Source organism: Equus caballus, chromosome 15, assembly GCF_041296265.1.
Source record: "Equus caballus isolate H_3958 breed thoroughbred chromosome 15, TB-T2T, whole genome shotgun sequence".
In the NCBI taxonomy this organism is placed as follows: domain Eukaryota; kingdom Metazoa; phylum Chordata; class Mammalia; order Perissodactyla; family Equidae; genus Equus; species Equus caballus.
In genome coordinates, this window is record NC_091698.1 from 76,134,237 (window position 1) to 76,153,509 (window position 19,273).

The following is a 19,273-nucleotide window of genomic DNA, read 5'->3' on the forward strand; positions in this document are numbered from 1 at the left end:
TTTTGTAATCAGAGTCTGTTTTATTCATCTTGAAATAATTTTTTTTCCTTCTCCCCAAAACCCCCCAGTACATATTGTATATTCTAGTTGTGAGTGCCTCTGGTTATGCTGTGTGGGATGCTGCCTCAGCACGGCCTGACAAGCGGTGTCATGTCCATGCCTGGGATCCGAACCGGTGAACCCTGGGCCGCTGCAGTGGAACATATGAACTTAAAACCACTCGGCTATGGGGCCGGCCCCGAAATAACAATATTTAATACTTAGCATTTATGTGCTAAGCAGTGTTCTAAACCTTTACATATATTAAAGGAATTTCACCTCAAAACCTCGTTTTACAGATGAGGAGCTGAGGCACAGGTTAGTAACTGTTTAGTTTAACATAGTTTAGTAACTGACCCCATATCGTCACATAATAAGTGGCAGAACAACTTCAGCCCAGGCAGGTTGGCTCCAGAGTCTGTCCTTTTTAACCTGTCCTCTACTGCCTACTTAATAAACAAGGGCACTGTAAGTTCAGTAAACATTTGTGGATCTCTAACATGTTAGCTTAAAGCCCATGTCCTTGAGAAGCAAGAATCCTCAACCCTGTATTTGTGTGGATTGAACTGCCTTCCAGGGAGAGTCACAAGTTTGGGGTGCTCTGTGGACCCAAATTCATGTATCTAATTTTGTCTTTTCCCTTAGCAATTGATCTGATAAACAACCTGCTTCAAGTGAAGATGAGAAAACGTTACAGTGTGGACAAATCTCTTAGTCATCCCTGGCTACAGGTAAAAAAAAAGTCTCTCTCTCTTTGTTGATCCTCAGTTGAGCAGTTCATTGTGATTTGTCCTATCCCATGAAACCACTCTAAGATCAACAGCTTCTCCACGTCTTAGGATAATGTAAGTGTTCTTCAGTGCTTAGTCTGTCCTGCGGCTGAATCTCTGGAGGTTTTGCAGTATACCATTCCTGTGCAGAAGTGACAGGCAATTAAACTTCCATGATCTAAAAGCAATGGTTTTAGCCTTTTATAGGGCCTTATGTGTTCATTTCACATTTTTGTAAGGTAAACATGAGATATTTTGTCAAATATATTTTACTTTTAAAATGTCTGTGAGGGCCCAGCCCGGTGGCGCAGCAGTTAAGTGCGCACGTTCCGCTTCGGTGGCCGGGGGTTCACCAGTTCGGATCTCGGGTGTGGACATGGCACCACTTGGCAAGCCATGCTGTGGTAGGCGTCCCACATATAAAGTAGAGGAAGATGGGCATGGATGTCAGCTCAGGGCTGGTCTTCCTCAGCAAAAAGAGGAGGATTTGTGGCAGATGTTAGCTCAGGGCTAATCTTCCTTAAAAAAATAAAATAAATAAAATGTCTCTGAAGGGTTTATATTTGAATTGAAGAGATTAGAAATGCCATTTAAAATGTTTGGCTTAATTCCCCCAAAAGCCATTGCATAGACTTGTCAAAAGATACCTCCCAAACTTCAGAGTAAAGCTTTAGAACTATTTTAAAGGAAATGAGGGGTAGAATTAACTGCAAAATGAGTGCAGTCATAGTAGTCTCCATGATTAGCTTCTAAGCACTTTCCCCTAGTTTGAGGAGTAAGGTATAGGCCTCTCATAGCATAGAACAAAATGTTCTAATGATTGCTATTACCCACCTCAGAACCCTGAGGCAATTTTTTTTTTTCAAAAACTAGTTCCTTTCTTAATTAGAGATTCTGAATTTGAAAAAGTATTATCTTTAACGTTGTTAATTTAAAATACTACAAATGGAATTATGGAATAACAAGTACTAATGAGCAGGAGTTATCAATTATATGACTAGGGTGCTAAGCAAAAAAACGGTTGACAGTATTTTCTTTCTTTTATAGTTCATAATTACTTCTTTTTTTTCTAGGACTATCAGACGTGGCTTGACCTTAGAGAATTTGAAACTCGCATTGGAGAACGTTACATTACACACGAAAGTGATGATGCCCGCTGGGAAATACATGCATACACACACAACCTTGTATACCCCAAACACTTCATTATGGCTCCCAATCCAGATGATATGGAAGAAGATCCTTAATTATCAATGAGCTAACTTCAGTAAGGAAGGATTTCACATTATGGACTGATATTTTGCTGCACAACTGTTGTTCTTTGTCAGTTGTCTTCTGCAAGGATGCAAAGATATAAGGAAATATAAGGAATCGGTGACACCAATACTATAGTTCATAATGAGTAGGTACAGGAGGGGAAACTGAGTAATAAAAACACATAATGGAACCAAGATGAAGCTTTTCACAAATTTTTATAGCATAAGCAATAACTGGTTTTTGTATCTTTTCCTAATCCTTCACTTTAGTACAATAGTGGCACTTAATTTATCTTCCCTTATGTGTTCTTACATTATTTTTAAAACGGGAGAAAAAGGCAGGCTAGAGTCCAGTTAGTACATAGCTTGACCAAATCATACAGGAGTTCTAAGGTTGATGACTCAACAGGTTTGTATTTGAGAGAGAACTGAGAGGCCGCCAGCACGCAATTTCCTGTAAGGACTTGGAAACACTGTGTAACTGACCATTGAGGGCTTTTTCCTAGACCCTAGAGCAGGAGTGCTGGACTGTTTTACTTTTCTTTTTTGAGGTCAGTCAAGACTCCAAAACAGTGCTCTCTAATCTTTTTGGAGTTGAAACTCTGAATTAAGTTGTCACCTTTTCTGAGTGTGCTGCAACAGCCTCTAAGAGAATTTGGGGCAGCTGATGTTACAAAACCAGTAGTAGGAACTACTGATCTAAGTGCTGAGTTGCTATGTATGTCTCCTCATAACTCACCTCTGCTCCCCTTCCCACTGATGCCACTGTGCTGCCACAACTGAATTCCAGCATTCGAGGAGGATAGATCTCAACTTTACACAATTTATCTTTACACAGGGTTGAATAATTTGAGGAAGAAAATTAAATATATACTAAAACTAGGCCAGTGCACAGTCAGTTAATGCTAAGGAAAGAAGAGCAACAGTATCCATTTTTTCTTCCCTTACTTTATTGGAAGGCTTTACAGATAGCTGGAATATTTTAAAATCTATTATTTTAAGCAGTTTGGGGTGTGGGGGTGGGGTGGAGCATAAAACACTTAGTTTATAAGGGTAGGGCTATATTATTAGCAGAGCAAATGGAAAAATGAAATAACTTTTTTTTTAACGTTTCAGCTCCAGCAGCTAGCTAAAGACATTTTTTTCCGCTCAAACATAGTATTTAAGAGGTTAGATTTTTTTTCATAGCTTTTAAAAAGTTACAAATAGTTTTCCCCCAAAAAATTTTAACATCTTAGACCATCCACTTATAAAAAAATCTAGTGGCTTTTTGTTTCTTGATTCCTCAGTAATCAGTTTAAACTTTTTTTTTCTCTCCAAAAAGAGCAAAAGATTTGGAGTCAGAAAATCTGGGTTTAAGTCTTGGCTCCATTCTTTATGGAGATATGCTGGCCTGGGCAGGTGACAATCTGTCTGAGCTTCGAGTTCCTCAGTGTATAAAATGAAGATCAGAATTCTTGCTTCTACCTTCCTCATAGTGTTGCTGTTAAGATCAGATATGTATGAACCTATTCAATAAACTGAAAACTGTAAAAGTGTTACCTGTCACACTGCCCGCTGAATTTGAGGTAGCAAAGGAAAAGAATGTTCTTGTATATGAACAGACTAAGACTGAGAGGGCCTTTAGAGATCCCTGACACTACTCCTTAACTAGGACTAGAAATATCCTCGAGAGAGTGGCAGCAGACATGCGGTGCTCCTACATCCTGAGCTCTTTACATATTGTAACCTAGCCTCGCAACAGTCATGAGGTAAAAGCATTATGAACTCTGTCTCATGGATAAGGAAATTGAGGCACAGGGAGATTAAGTAACTAGCTGCCAAAGACCACACAGTATGTGGATAGGAACCCAGGCATTGTGGCTCAAGTCCCTCTAAACTCTGCCCAGTGATTCTGCTGTACTGCCCAGCCATAAAGATCTCCAGAAGACGTTTCCACAACATCTCTCTCTACTTCATTCTCATATAGGAGTTCTAAAAGTTCATTTTACAAAACCTTTTAGAAATGTATTTTCCCTGTGATTGATAGAGGATCACTGCTCCAAATATCTCCAAAGTAAGTCTGTTTATATCAACGCGCAAAACAGAGTAATTCTGAGTCACTAGGCACCCTATTATGGTTTTACTGCATAAGGTGAAAATTAACTGGAATGATGTTTCTTTGCTATACTTAAATAATCAAACTTTACAAGCCATGAAATTAATTGCACTCTTTTTGTTTTTATTGTTGAATGCCTAAGAAGTTTTCTAAAAAAATTTGCAGAGGCACTGTCAGATAATTTGGAGTTGAGTAACTACTCCAGATACTGTATAACTCGCATAACCTTTTTTTGTCTTGAAGTCAAGTTGTATTTGTATAAGAAATAATTGTTAGAAACATTTGATAATGTACAAAGTAGTCTATAATGACACTGTTCAGTACATTTTTATATTTTTTGTTACATCCCACTTTTTGTAAATATCCTCAGAGAAGCTTGATAATAAAATGTATTTCCATATTACCGTACTTTTCCATGTGAAAACCTGAGCCTATCTCTAGTAGAGGTATCCAAAGAAAATTTTATTTGGTTGTGTTATTTTCCCAGGCCTTGGAAAGAGAACTATTTTGGAAATACTATTTGTAAATGGAACAATGCTATATTTAAGAACACTGATTCTTTTTTTAACTGCCTAAAATAAAAAACAACTCATTCTTATAATTTTATATGAAATTTGAGATAATTATCTGGAGGTCTCATTTCTTGGAATCAAAGTTCTGAATAATTGTGACTAAATTTTTCAGGAACTGCCTTCAAATTTTCAACTATTTCAACTGCCAGAAGACTTAAATAAATTAAATACCTAATATCAAAGTGAATTTTCCAGGTTTTAAGATAGAAGGCATTGCCTAATTCCTCCCCTTTAATTATAAAAGTGATTAAAAATTAGAAGGGGCCAACTATGGGCATTTTCATTCAAAAATTCTCCCAGCCAACTTTTGGAAAGAAGAAAATAAATATCGAAATAAAATAAGGGTGACTAGGAATGGCCCAAGGCTGGGCTGCATCTGAAAAATAATGCCTCCATCTTCCTTTACTTTAGAGTGAGCTACAGAAGGTAGTCCTGTTCTCAGTTATGCCAAAGAAGTAATAAAAAGCAACAGTTCGTCACTCTGCCAGTGAACTTCCAATATAGTTGTCATAAATTCAAGACATGACTAGTATTCTTTTCTCTTAATCTCACTTGTAAATTTGTGTTGCTAATATAATTCTTCAGAAAGTCCAGGTGTCTGGTTTTAATATAAAAGTTCTGTGAACCAAAAAATGAGAACTTATAAAATTAAAACCTGACATTTATCTGAAAATAAAGGAGAATTACTCAATTTAGGAAATTACTCCTTCTATGTAGTCTACATTTACTCTCATATTTCAAATATATGTCAGATTTACTGGTTTTACTGTGACTTTAAAAAATTTTTTGAGGGGCTGGCCCAGTGGGTAGAGGTTAAGTTCATATGCTCTGCTTTGATGGCCTGGGGTTCGCAGGTTCGGATCCCGGGCATGGACCTACACACCGCTCATCAAGCCATGCTGTGGTGGGGTCCCACATACAAAATAGAGGAAGACTGGCATAGATGTTAGCTCAGTGACAATCTTCCTCAAGCAAAAAGAGGAGGATTGGCAATGGATGTTAGCTTGGGGCCAATCCTCCTCACCAAAAAAAAAAAAACAAAGAAAGAAAAAGGATCTAATTTTGAATTTAATTATAAAATTCACAGAAGCAAATGGTAAAAAATTCAAATACCACAAAAGAGAACAAATAAGCTCATACGCCTCAAACGCACTTCCAGATTGGGAAATTTAATAGTGATTAATGGGCATCTTTTCCATACTTTTTATATACAAGCAAATATCACAAAATAGAAAACAGCTAGTCTGCACTAATATATTAATTTCCATGAAATTACTTATAAGCATTTCTTTAAATTTAGCTTTTCTCCAACAAAAATGGAATCATAACTACAAAACATTTTGCACTCTACTTTTTTCACTTAGTAAATCTTAGAGATCTTTCTATGTCAGAACATTGCTCTACTTCACTACATGAAGTTCTATTTAATCAATCTCCTGTGAATGGCCAGTTTGGTTTAATAAAAACTGGAAACAACCTATTGGTGTTCATGTTTACTTTTTAAAATAAAATGAAAATACAGCAACTAGCCTTATTAATTAAAAGAAACTCAGTTTTACAAATACCATGTTTCATTAAGTTGAGAACACACAATTGTACCAAGAATCAGAGATAACCTTAAAATTCAAAGTTTAGTTGTACTGTATATAAGATGGGCCATTTTCATTGGCAGTGAAAACAGAAAATATTTCAATACTTATTTTACCTGTGATATATGAAGTGTGTTCCCTTTGCTTTGGTTTCTTAGGCAGACTTGGTAAAAAGCCCAAACTGAAATATCACCGCCAAACAAGTTCACCAAACCCAGCTACAGGTGATGGAGAGGGTTTTGACTGACGTGCATTCATCTGATGACTTCCACCATGAAGTCTTTGATGAGGTAGCAAGGCAAAAAAGTTAAATCTTTCTCCCATCTTCTTAGGATTCATTAACATATCATAACCCTGGAGTAACTGCTGCCTCATGGATGGGTCATCTGATTTATCTAAAAGAACCTGAAAAGAAAAAATTTCTTAGTAAAAATAATCAGAAGAAAGGATTCCTAGTTATGTGCAGCAATACTAATGATTATTAGCTATTCAATAAAGCAGTGCTTAAAATGTGATTTCTGATCACCTGCCTCGGAATCATGGGGAGCTTATGAAAAACAGATTGCTGTGACCTAAACCTATGGATTTATATGTTTAACAAATATTCAGGTGCTTTGATCTACACTGAAGGGTTAAGATGTCCTCAGCACAATTAGAAAATTCATAAACAGGGTCAAGTTTTCTTAATGAACATGAACATTATTTGGAAGTCCTAATTCTACCTCACATGGAGATGCATGAAAACTCACGAAGCTACTCTGCCCCAGGCTGTATGATTACTACACTAAATCCTACATTGCTGAAAACACTGGAACACCAAACATCTGGCTAACTACAATAGGATTAATACCAGGTGAACTGACTTAAAATATGTTTTTGAAATACTGTGAAATTAAAATATTTAATGATAGTGAAATAAATGATTACCTTCAGCCGGACATCAATGCCCATATTTTTTAAAAACGTCTGTTGTTGTACTGGACCCAGAGAAGCAACTTTTCCCTGTGCCATTCTGCGCAAATAACTGAAGTCCACGTCAGCTGTTAGGTCTGCTGTTCCCGGGGCAATTAAGACATCATGAAGCTTGTGGCCACAAAACCCCTTGAACATAATTTTAAAAATGATGAATTTCTGTCCTTTTATGGTTTAGTTATCAAAATTAAATGTTATCATCGTAGTACATTTTACATAACTGTTAAAAAGGAAAATATATTCTGAATCCAAGGTTTACAAACTTAATGGAGTAGCACCCTTTCTTCGAATGAGATGCTATGTGGAAAACTGAATATAAAGCGCAATGTCCTGAAGATGCTGCCCTTGACAGTTATTTAACATTTTTGTAATGGCTGTGATGACGGAATAGAGATCTCATTAATTCTCCAGATGAATTCGGCTTATAAGAACTTAGATGGTATTTTACAAAGTGTATCCATCAACCATGTGCATCACAATGACCTGAGAATATGTTAGTGGCTCTACCCAGACCTAATAAATCAGAATCCTGGAGGTAACGCCAGAGAATCGACATTCTGAGCAAACTCCAGATTTTTCTTAGATACAATAAAGTTAGAAATTGAGAAGCACAGATCTAGGAAATGACTGATAGCATCTAAAGTATATTGAACAGAATTGATCATATTCAAAACATAAGAAAGGATGTTGAGAAAACATCTGGAGAGAAAAATATTGAAAATATGACAGAAAAAGTTTTGAATATTACAGTAGCTAGATCAAATCTGCAAAGTAGCAAATTTTTTTTTAAATGGAGAAGGAGAAAATTGTAAGAACTTTAAGAAAATCTTTCCATTTGTATTAATTTAGATGCTTAGTAGGATCTATGCAAACCTAGGTTCTGCAACATAAGGAAGAACGTAGCTAATTCAGACCTTGTTCAAAGGAGAGGTGGACAGTGGGCTTACGCTCAGCTGAGTAAGATAATGTAATACAACAATGCTAGGCACTGTAGAAACCAAAGATAAAGATCTTCAATGAGCTTCAAACCTAACAAATGATAATTAAGTAAATCTACCAACTGGATTCTGATAAATCATGTTACTGAATCATACATACTCTGAAGGTATCTGTCTTAGTTCCATCGTGACCGTAATCAGCAATCAGTGCAGCACCTCCAGTTAGTGCAATGCGCTGAGAAAGTTCCTGAATAATAACACCAGCATCAGGACACACTTCCACGTGATCCCTTGTTTCATCACACTAGAAGGGAACAGTTGGATCAAAATACATCATTCAAAAAACTGTTTCCTTAGAGTTTTTCTACAACAAGTATTTCTTAGTTACAATAAAAATACATTCCCTCCCAATATGAATATGTTGTCTACACTCAACTTTTCATATGACATCCTTTTTATTACACAGAACTCCTTGGTTGATGCTGTCCACTTAGTTTACAAAGACAATTTTAATCACTTCTATAAAAAGTGATATGCCCTCCCAATCCCCTGCTCCACTGGCCAAGATTATCATTTTATTTATGGTGATAATACTTTCATATCACAATTCACATAAATATATTCTCTCTGGGTTGAAAGCATGGGAAAGGAATTTTCGTCTGCCTAGAACAGTGCCTGGCACACAATAGATGCTACAAAAGAAAGAACAAGAAAGAAAGAATAAAAAGAAAGAACAAATGATACAAATTCAGTATAACAAAACAGACACTATTAAGCAAATATACTATGATGCCTTCTGTCAGGGCAAAAGGTATCCCAGTGATACGCCCCATAGCTAGAAACATCAGCTTGTGAACTAGTGCCAATATACCTGAGGCCCTTATTTCCTAAGAAGTCCAGCTATTAATTAAGGGTTCTCAATAAGTGCATATTAGCTTAAAAGTGAAATGACAATAAATATTAATACTTGTCAATGTGACTAGTAAATATGAAATTTCACTAATTCCTGAGATAATGAAAATTTTTTTTTCTTCATTATGAAAACATACATTAACTTTTGCTTCCTCCTAACACCCTATTAAAAATGAAGGATAACCTGCCCTGATGTCTCTGCCTATAATGGCACAGGTCTAACAGGTATAGAGTTAGACAAACTCAGCTCTTAAGTCTCAGCTCTTCTACTGCTGCTTACTAGAGACAAGTCACTTAACCTTTCCAAGTCTGCTTCCTCATTACGTAAATACTAGGCTTGTGAGGATGAAATGAAACAAACCATTTAGCCCCCAGTGCTATTAAATAAATTACTGAGGTTTAACTATAAAAACCATGAGGTCAGCCACTTCAGGCGTAAGCTGACCCACCTCAGCCTACCATGCTCACATTCTTACCATCTTAGACTGTTCTTCAAGATGACGGATTCCCTTACCATTCACCCCATTCAAATGAGACGGAACACCATCACTCCCTCTCTCAGAAGTGAATACCACTCAAGGCAAGAACTAAAAAGAAGCACAACTTTCAGGCCCGGAGGGTTGGCTTTTGGTAGCTTTATGAATCTGCTTCTCTCTCACGTACAGTCAGGTAGCCAGAATTTGAAAAAAAGTGCTTAGGCTGATGTTTTAACTTGCTATGCTTTGCAAAGAAAATTCACAGGTTTATATTTAAAAGCTCTTTTGTTTTCAAAACTGATAACTCCTAAGGTAGAAGTTTTTAGCATGGTCCAGAAAGGAGAAATCTTTTTTTATGAGCTGGAAAAAAAGGAATAAAACAGGCAATCTAAAGTCCAAACATTCCTGAGAAGTACAGGTTTTTTTGAACCTTTAAACACAACCCTAAGATAGATGGGCTCCTGTGACTATTCCTTCAGGTCAATAAAACACAGTAGTAAACCTACCATTTTGGCAGTTTAGAATCAAATTTAGATCTGGATGGAAGCATGAGAAAAGAAAACATGCTCTAGCAGCAGCCCAAAGAGAGTGACAGTAAAACTTACCTAGTAACAGAGTTATTTTGAGAATTAAATGAGAAAATACGGAGTAATTCACACAAAGTACTCAATAAATAGTTATTATTCTTACTTTACTATATGCTGTACCACACTGTTTTCACACACATCAAACTCTTACTTCCTGTTAAGTCGACAATATTGTCACCATTTGATAGAGAACTGACGTAAATGGAGAAGATAAGGAACTTGCTGGCTAAGCGCTTACTTTCTTATTACATTGCATTAAGGTCTCACAGCTAAGAACTGATGTGAACCCGTTCTCCTGAGTCTAGATCCTCTGCACTTTTCACCAGTAATAAAAAGTACCCCACATATTGCTAGCAACACTCCTCCTGTAAAGGAACTCTAAAATAGTAACTCAGAAAATAGGACTTTGAAGACTTGGTTGGCAATAAACTTAAGAAGAAGAAAAAACTTATTCCTACTTGTATGAAAGCTTCTGCTGGAGTGGCACAAGGCGCCAAAACAAACCTCAGTTTATCAGAAACTTGTGGATCAATATCAATGAATACTTCTCGCCATCCTTGTGGTGTTTTCTAAACACAAAACAATGCATGAAAACAAACTTTGCAAGTTCTCAAAATTGCCTCTACCAAAATAACTATTTTTTCTCCTCTTACCATACAAAAGATAACTAACATTTACAGAGCACTTTACCCACTTAAAATTACTTAAAGGCATTACTTCATTTTCTTTGAACAATTTGAGTAGACTGATAAATGCAAACTATTAATGTTGTTTAGATAAGAGAGGGCGCTGTGGAAGATAAAATAAGCAGCATAGAGGGAAATTGCCTAGAAAATGGCAAAGAGACTCAGAAGGACTAATCAGAAGCTTTTGCTAACAAATTACTAGGAAATACATACTCTTAACCTTAGAGGTTACCAGTACACGTACATTACCACCAAATCCTAAGTTTCCTCACAGAAAGAATGAAGAAAAATTTTAATCTTTGGAATTTAAGAATATTCGTTAAAAAATAATCCTTCATTGTACTATAGTCATTTACCATCTTACACTGTCCTATATCCTTATCCCAGGATAATTAAGAATTCTTAATAACTATCCCAAGAGAATTAAGAATTCTATGTCATATTTCATTTTTGCTTTTCAATTATTTATATTCATCAAGATTCCAAATATTGTTCACTTCAACAAGTAATGTTCATATACTGAATAATTAAATTATTGTAATGTTAATTCTTACAACATAAGACCCCTGTTATTCAACTATAAATGTGACTTTTTTCCCATCATACCTGAAACTTATGCACAGGAAGAACATCAAAAAATTCATGTGCAAGATAAAAGCTGTACTCTATTTTAAAAAAGAAGAAAAAAATTGTTTCAGCATTTTTAAGGCAATGAATTTGTTTTCTGAACATAAACAAAAAGAAAATGCCTACTTCTTCATATTGGAACCTGTAATGCTTCCATAATCATCACTACCACAGAATCATCCACCTCTTCAAGGCAAACCTACTCTGCAGAACATACAAAGAACATTATTACTATTCTCATTTTCCACATAACGGGGTTGGAGAGCCAACATGTCTCAATTATCAGCTTAATCTTTTATTCATCACTAGACCTGAGAGAAATCAGAACTCAAATTTGTTAGCTAGAAGAGGATCTGAATTTCCTAAAATCATCCCAGACGGCTGAGACTAGGAACAGCTGAGGTGCCTTGCCCCAAGTCAGGCCACCACTGTAGGTCTGAGCTGGAGCCCATCAATACAAGATTCCTGATGAGTGCAGGGATTTTCCCACCAACCCTTGCTTGCCTTAGGCAAATAAAATTGTTCAAAATATGAGATAATTAAACTGAACCCATCTACTAACACTGCTTCCTTCAGACCCTGCTGCCCTGGGCTGCTTCATCGTCAGTCCTCTCTTAGGGGTAGCAAAAAACTACAAAGCACAACAGAGATCTACACTTTGGTCTTTGTTTTGTTTGATTTTGCAAAACCTTGTGAAATTGATTTCTCCTTAAAGTTAGGCAGTTTTTTATTTTCTAATACAATGCTCTTTGGTAGAAAGAAGTTCGCTAGCCTCTATGGGAGGGGTCTTGGCAGCACTAAGGATTATATTGCTCTTCAAGGTCGTGGTCACCTATCAGTTCTCTGAGGGATTGTGATCAAAATTCTTTCATTAATCACTGTAAAACAATTACCTTTTGGAACATCTTGCAGATCTCGATACCAGGAAATTGGAATTCCAGACTTAGTAACACCTTTCATATATGCTGGAGATCCAGCATTTCGCTCCAATGGGATCTTCTCTTCAGCCAGTGTTAATGCTTGAATCTCACTTAATTTTTGGCTCACTTCTACCAGATGTATTGAAATGTCACAGTTTTTCAGTACAGACCCAAGCTGACTGAATACCTACATACGAAAAGAAAAAAAAATTTAGGTTTTCTAAACATTTACCTCAATAATTTGTTCAGGTCACAGAAGTAATATTTGGTTTCAAAGAGATCTACTTCTCAGACAAGCCACTCTCCAGCCGTCTGTGACAATCATAACATATTAGAGTTACTGAGCAAAATCTATATAAGAAATGGACAGTAAACAATTTGGTTTCCTAATGATAAACGTTAGAATTATGATTAACAAATAAAAATAACAGTTTTAGTATCCAAAAAAAATATTCAGATTAGAGAGTCTAAAAAAAGACCAAGGAAATAAAATACTTATAGCCTTGATTTTATAAAGCCATTATGTCTATGAAATAACCTCATCTTTGAGAAGATTAAACACTGTCTTCAGGGAGTCAAATTTGAATGGCACTAAAAGGTGACAGTTTAATTCTGGGATTCTTCCACATTTTCAATTTTTTCTTAGCTATGCATTTTTTTTACTGTTGTAAGCATGAGGGGAAAAAAGGAATATACTAATATTTTACTAATACTTTAATGCTAAAAATTCAAAAGCATAAAATACATCAATATTATTTTTCACTTTAATTTAATTTTCACTGGTGATTTGCCTCCTGCTTTTAAGACCTGAATACATAGGTACAGACTGATAACACAGACAAGATGATTTTTCCCAATGTAGTTTTGAGATAAAACTATAATTGGAAAAACTTCTTCCTGAGAGAAAAATCCTTAGAAAGTTAAGATGAAAAATGAAAACAGGTCTGTAATACCTTTAGCTATTTTCTGTAATTCCTTTAAATTCTTTGGCTTTTTAAGAATTCTGAGAACTCGACCTAGGAAAGCATCCTTTATACATTTTAAGAGCTGTGGGCTTGATTTTTTTTTTTTTTTTAAAGATTGGCACCTGGGCTAACAACTGTTGCCAATCCTCTTTTTTTTTTTTTTTTAAGGATTGGCACCTGGGCTAACAACTGCTGCCAATCTTTTTTTTCTTCCTGCTTTATCTCCCCAAACCCGCCCCCCCCCCCCCCCCCCCCCCCCCCCCCCCCCCGCCGTACACAGTTGTATATCTTAGTTGCCGGTCCTTCTGGTTGTGGGATGTGGGACGCCACCTCAACGTGGCCTGATGAGCCGTGCCATGTCCACGCTCAGGATCCGAACCCTGGGCCGCCGCAGTGGAACACACGAACTTAACCACTAGGCCACAGAGCCGGCCCCTGGGCTTGATTTTTAAAATACTTGAAACAAGAAAATATTATTTAAGAATCTTATTAAATATTTTAGATTCAATGATTTTGCCAATTTAAAAAGATATAAAATAGAGCCTTGAAAACGTAAATCAGTGGTTTTCTTTCTTTTTCCCCCCTCAAATATAACCAGGATTCTTATTTGTCAGATGTTTATATATTTTCTTTTAAAAAATCCTTCAATTCCTAATTTCAAGCAAAAACCATAGAGCATCAAGAAATTTAAATTTATATTGAAGTATGTGTTTTATTTTCTACACTGAATTGCCAGGTACACATGAAATAAACTCAAAAAGACTAATGGGGGGCTGGCCCCATGGCTGAGTGGTTGAGTTCAAGCGCTCTGCTTCGGCGGCCTGCGGTTTCGCTGGTTTGGATCCTGGGCCTGGCCGTGGTGCCGCTCGTCGGGCCATGCTGGGGCAGTGTCCCACGTGCCACGGCTGGAAGAGCCCACAACTAAAAATACACAACTATGTACCGGGGAGCTTTGGGGAGAAAAAGGAAAAATAAAATCTTAAAAAAAAAAAGACTAATGGGTTCCAAAACAGTAAAAGCTACAAAAGTTTACTAAATACTATTACTTATCATGTACTGTAAACAATCTTCTTCCTTTTAAATATTTTTATAAATATCAGGTAGAACAATAGAAAGAATGATACACAAGATAATATTCACTATCTGGCTAAAGACATGGGACATGACCATTACCTTTAAGACCCCATTTCCTCCCTCCCCCTCAGATGTCACCACCACTCTGAATCTCGAGTTTATCATTTCCTGGCTTTTCTTTATAAATGTTAGTAAATATATTTGTATCACTAAACATATTGTTTACTGTTGACTACTTTGGGATTTTATATAAATAGAATAATATGAATTCTTTTACAAATTGCTATTTTCACTCAACATTTTGTTCCATATTGATTTTTGTTGCATTCTGTCATGATTTCATGCATTTTCACAGCACTTAGTATTCTACTGTATGCCTATACTACAATCTACTGATCTATTTTTCCATTGATAGGCATTTGGGTTGTTTCCAGTTCTTGCTAAAGATGCTGTCCTGGTACACATATGCCCTGGTTCTTGCAGGGTATATGTCTAGCAGTAAAATTGCTGGGTCATACAGTATAAGTAATTTTGACATTAGTAGATAGTGCCCAATAGTGGTTGTACCAAATTATACTCTTACCAGCAGTACCTGGATGAGAGTTCCCATTGCTCCATATCTCCCCATCCTCACCAACACCTGATGTTGTCAGATTTTCTAATTTTGAGGATACAGTGGTATCTCACTGTGATTTTAATTTTCCGTGACTACCAATAAGTCTGAGCATATTTTTGCTTTTATTGGCCATTTGGATTTCCTGTTTTATGACCAGTTTATTCACCTCCTTGGTCTGACTTTCCTACTGAGTTATCTGTCAACTTCTCAGTGATTTAAAGGAATTCTTTATGTATTCTAACTGCCAGTTCTTTGTTGTCTCATCACTCTATGGAGTCTTTGAAGAACAAAAAGTTCTTAATTTTAATGTAGTTGAAATTATTCATCTTTTCCTTTAGGGCTTCTGCTTTTTATATAATTAAAAAGCTCTTTCCCCACTCAGAAGACAAATATATTTTCCCATAATGTCTTCTAAATGTTTTATACTTTAAGCTTTCACAATCTTCTTCTTGCCCCCATTTTTAAGCTTACAAACAGATAAGAAGTAATGATTCATTACATTATTCTGACATGTTTTAGTTGAGAAATATGAGATTAAGATTAAGGAGGTAGGACTGAAAGCCAAGGAAATCAATGAAGTTTGCAAACTCAGTCAAAAGTAATAAGATTGACATACATGAGACTATGAGACATTTTTTTATTACTTACCCTCAAAATATCTCCTGCAAGGGTACCCCTACCCGGGCCCAGTTCCACCAGTTGGAAAGCTGCACTTTTTCCAGTGGCCATCCATTCACTAATGAACCATATCCCTAGCAGCTGCGACAAGGAAAAAACTATATTAAAGTATTATATAGTATAAAAGTATATCACAATGTAAAACTCCACATAATACACACTTTACACCAGAAAGCAAAATGTTTGCAAACAACCATATGCATGTTATTTCATATGTACATAAAGCATACACACACAGGAACTTCACAGGGACTATGTTACTACAGAAACCATTCAGGAAGCCTAATAACAGGAGAAAATAGTTAAAAGGCAACCTCCACTATAGAAGGTCCCGTGACACAGATAAGAGGGTACCACTTACAGAAAGATACTAGTATTTGAAAGCAAAGAGACACATGAAATGATCGTGCCATTTTTTCATATCCATATAATTTCAATAATTACATGGCTTTTAGGCATAAGTAATATTTTTTAATACCTACATTCTATTTCTTCTTGTGTATTATTTCCTATTTCTACATTGATCAAAGGTTCTTATATGGAAATAAATGAACTAGTATTCCTGAAGAGAATTAAAAGTTTCTTAAAGGGAGACTTCTATTGTATCTATGGCTAAATCATGGGTGGGTGCTCTGGAGTGCATCTTGATTCCACTAATTCCTCAATGGTTTTTATCTTTTCTCTCTTCCTTCTTTGGTACTCTCTGCCTCTTTCCTCACCTTTCCTTTCATCTCTCTTCCACCTTCCATTCTCATATTTCATCTGGTTCACCTCTTTACTTCCATCTCTTTTCTTTCTGTCCCACTTCTCTCTACATTTCCTTTTCTACAGGAAAGTATAAACTTCTCAAATGTCATCTATACCATTATCTTTCCTCTATTGCTCCCTATTCCTTCCATATATAAACTACAAAAAAATTAAAATTTCTGAATCACAAATCAAAGCTGTAAAACACTATTATAGAATAATACAACTTAATCTGCTCTCAAATGTTTGTGATATTAGTTTCTTCTATAGTTTACATTGCATATTACCTCCCCAAAGATCTGACTTATTTCAGGCGAAGTAATGAAATCTCCTTTTTCTCCCAGCATGTCACGGTACACATAATATCCCTAAGTAAAAAGGGAAAATGGAGAAACAAATTAATTTTCGAATAAGGCTTTTTAAAACACCCCTCCAAAATCTTACATAATGTATACAATGAAATAAACAATTATTTAGTAAGAAAGGTCTTCTTCTAAATAAGATAAACACAATGTCTTTACCTAAATTTGAAAAAGTAACAATCATTTTGCAGAACTGGTAGAAAAACAATTACTCCTTGACTATAAAGGCAGAAGCCATGCAATCCTCATCTCTACAGTATTCCAGACCCTCCTCATGCTCTGTGCTCCGTGCTCCGTGCTCCCACAACCCAACAGGAAGACCCTGCCTACCCCTCCAGCCTCCTCCCCCAAATTCATACACTTTCTATTCCAAATTGGCCCTGCCTGCTGGCGAGCTTGTTTCCTGACCTGAGTGCTGGTTACATGGGAGTGTTCACTTTGTGAAAATTCATCAAGCTGTATCCTTGTGATTCATGCATTTTTCTACATGAATCTCTCAATAAAAAGTTAGTTTTTTTTTTAATTAGCCCTGCTTGTCCACACATCCATGCCATTGCAAATGCTCTCCCTTCTCCTTTTCCATTTCTCCTGGCAAGCCTATACTCAGTAAGACGTCATCTGCTCAAATGGCACCTTCCTTGACCTCCTCTTCCAGCCCTCTAACCTCACACTAAATCCAGTGCTTCCTTTTCTGAGCTTTTTTATGTATGTCTATGTTCTTCACCTCAAGGCAGTTATTTGGGGGAGAGGACTATGTCTTATTTACCTTCACATCCCAAGTTTTAGCATAATGCTTCACCTTCAAGAAAGACTCAAGAATGGTTTATTAAAAAACTCTCCGTGCTCCTCAAGCCCCTTCTCCTATCACCTGACTCTTAGCAGATGACGTGGGCTCCTGCCCACACAGGAATTAAAGAGCGTTCCTCAGCTTCCTGACCCCACCTGGCCTCCACCTGCTCCCCTTCTTTCCTGGGGACTCAAAGGATGAAACAGCCTCCCCTTCTGCTCTTATCCAAACCTAATTCCTGGATAATCACCACTCCTGACACAACTCTCACAGGCTGGGGTTGTTTTCATCTCCTTTCTCTCACAGCTGTAACTTTTCCCTCTCAGCATTAGCAATATAATTGTCACTCCCATCTTCAAAAAAAATTTTTTTTTCACTCCACACAAGAGCACAACATCCTCCCTCTAGCCTTTCTCTTTCCCCTTCACAAGTAAGCATTTTGGGGGTGTTTTCTGTGTTATGAATCACTCTAGTAGTCAAGTGAAGACTACGGACCCATTCATAGAATGCTTTTTAAATGCACAGGAGTTAAAACACATAGGATTACAAAAGAAATCAACTGAAAAATACTTATTAAATATTTAAATAAGTTTGTGATAGTAATATATATGGGTCTTTGTAAGTGATTTAAAAACAAAATTGAGGGGGCCAACCGAGTGGCATAGTGGTTAAGTTCACATGCTCTGCTTCAGAGGCCCGGGGTTCACAGGTTCGGATCCCGGGTGCGGACCTAGGCACCACTCGTCAAGCCATACTGTGGCAGCATCCCACGTAAAACAGAGGAAGACTGGCACAGATGTTAGCTCAGGGCGAGTCTTCCTCACACACACACACAAAAGTCGAGCCACAGGTCTAATAGTAAGGAAGTTTCAAAGTACAGTTGAGCCCCATGGTATTTTGAGATACCTGTGATCAGTCTGTTGTGATGATAATACCAGTGATTTCCACTTATGCTAAAGTCACAGGTATTGCTGATGCTACTGGTTGTTGCCTATGTTCATAATTAGAGAAATGTTAAATTTAGGTTGGAAGTTAATGAAAATAAAGGTATAATTTTTTCCCATCCAAGTTCACAAACCCCTGCATATTATTCAAGGATCCCTAGGTTCAGAACCTCTACTCTAAATTTGAGAGTTACCTCAAGGCTTAATCCTGGGAAAGCTTCTCTTCTCTAAGTATGTTCTCCCTGGTTCCTTGGGCTTTAATGCCATCCATATAATGATAACGACCAAATTTACATATACATATCCAATCTTTCTCATGACCTCCAGACTCTTCAAGCCAACTGCTCACTATCTCCACCTGGATGTCACCGCCAACACAATATGCATAAAATGCACCTCCTGATGGTTTCCCATTGCACCAACACAAAAATCTAAATTCCATGAAAGCCTTGTATGGACTGGCTCCTCTCCAAACTCATCTCATACTACTCTGCTCACCATCAACCCCCTAGCCCCCGTCACCACCTTCCAGCCACAACAGTTGGTGTCTCTCTCTTCTCTGTGCCAAGGCATTCCCCAGCTCAAAAACTCTGTATTTCCCGTTCCTCTGCTAGGAACTCACTTCTCCCAGTTCTTTGCCAGCTGGCCCATCCCCATC

General features: G+C 36.9%; 2 protein-coding genes across 5 annotated transcripts in view; one reads left to right on the forward strand and one right to left on the reverse strand.

The window, feature by feature from the left end:
* Positions 1–4,776, forward strand: part of PRKD3 (protein kinase D3) — an 82,522-nt gene extending 77,746 nt beyond the window's left edge. For 2 of the 3 annotated variants that reach the window (XM_023618417.2, XM_070234773.1), the window contains 2 exons: positions 685–770; positions 1,883–4,776. In XM_023618417.2, the coding sequence (XP_023474185.1) occupies positions 685–770; positions 1,883–2,056 (260 nt within the window). In that variant the 3' untranslated portion in view covers positions 2,057–4,776. 3 annotated transcript variants of the gene reach the window in all.
* NDUFAF7 (NADH:ubiquinone oxidoreductase complex assembly factor 7) overlaps positions 1–19,273 on the reverse strand; it is a 20,990-nt gene continuing 1,717 nt past the window's right edge. The window contains exons 3-11 of one of the 2 annotated variants that reach the window (XR_002800208.2): positions 16,810–16,890; positions 15,746–15,856; positions 12,416–12,629; positions 11,502–11,560; positions 10,668–10,778; positions 8,395–8,538; positions 7,252–7,425; positions 6,441–6,729; positions 1–2,144 (exon numbers count right to left, since the gene is read on the reverse strand). Coding sequence is in view for 1 of the 2 variants with exons in the window: in XM_023619231.2 (XP_023474999.1) it covers positions 6,514–6,729; positions 7,252–7,425; positions 8,395–8,538; positions 10,668–10,778; positions 11,502–11,560; positions 12,416–12,629; positions 15,746–15,856; positions 16,810–16,890 (1,110 nt within the window). In the remaining variant the exon portion in view is untranslated. Of the gene's footprint in view, positions 2,145–5,883; positions 6,730–7,251; positions 7,426–8,394; positions 8,539–10,667; positions 10,779–11,501; positions 11,561–12,415; positions 12,630–15,745; positions 15,857–16,809; positions 16,891–19,273 lie in introns of those variants that run through there. The other variant, XM_023619231.2, reaches the window with a different exon arrangement.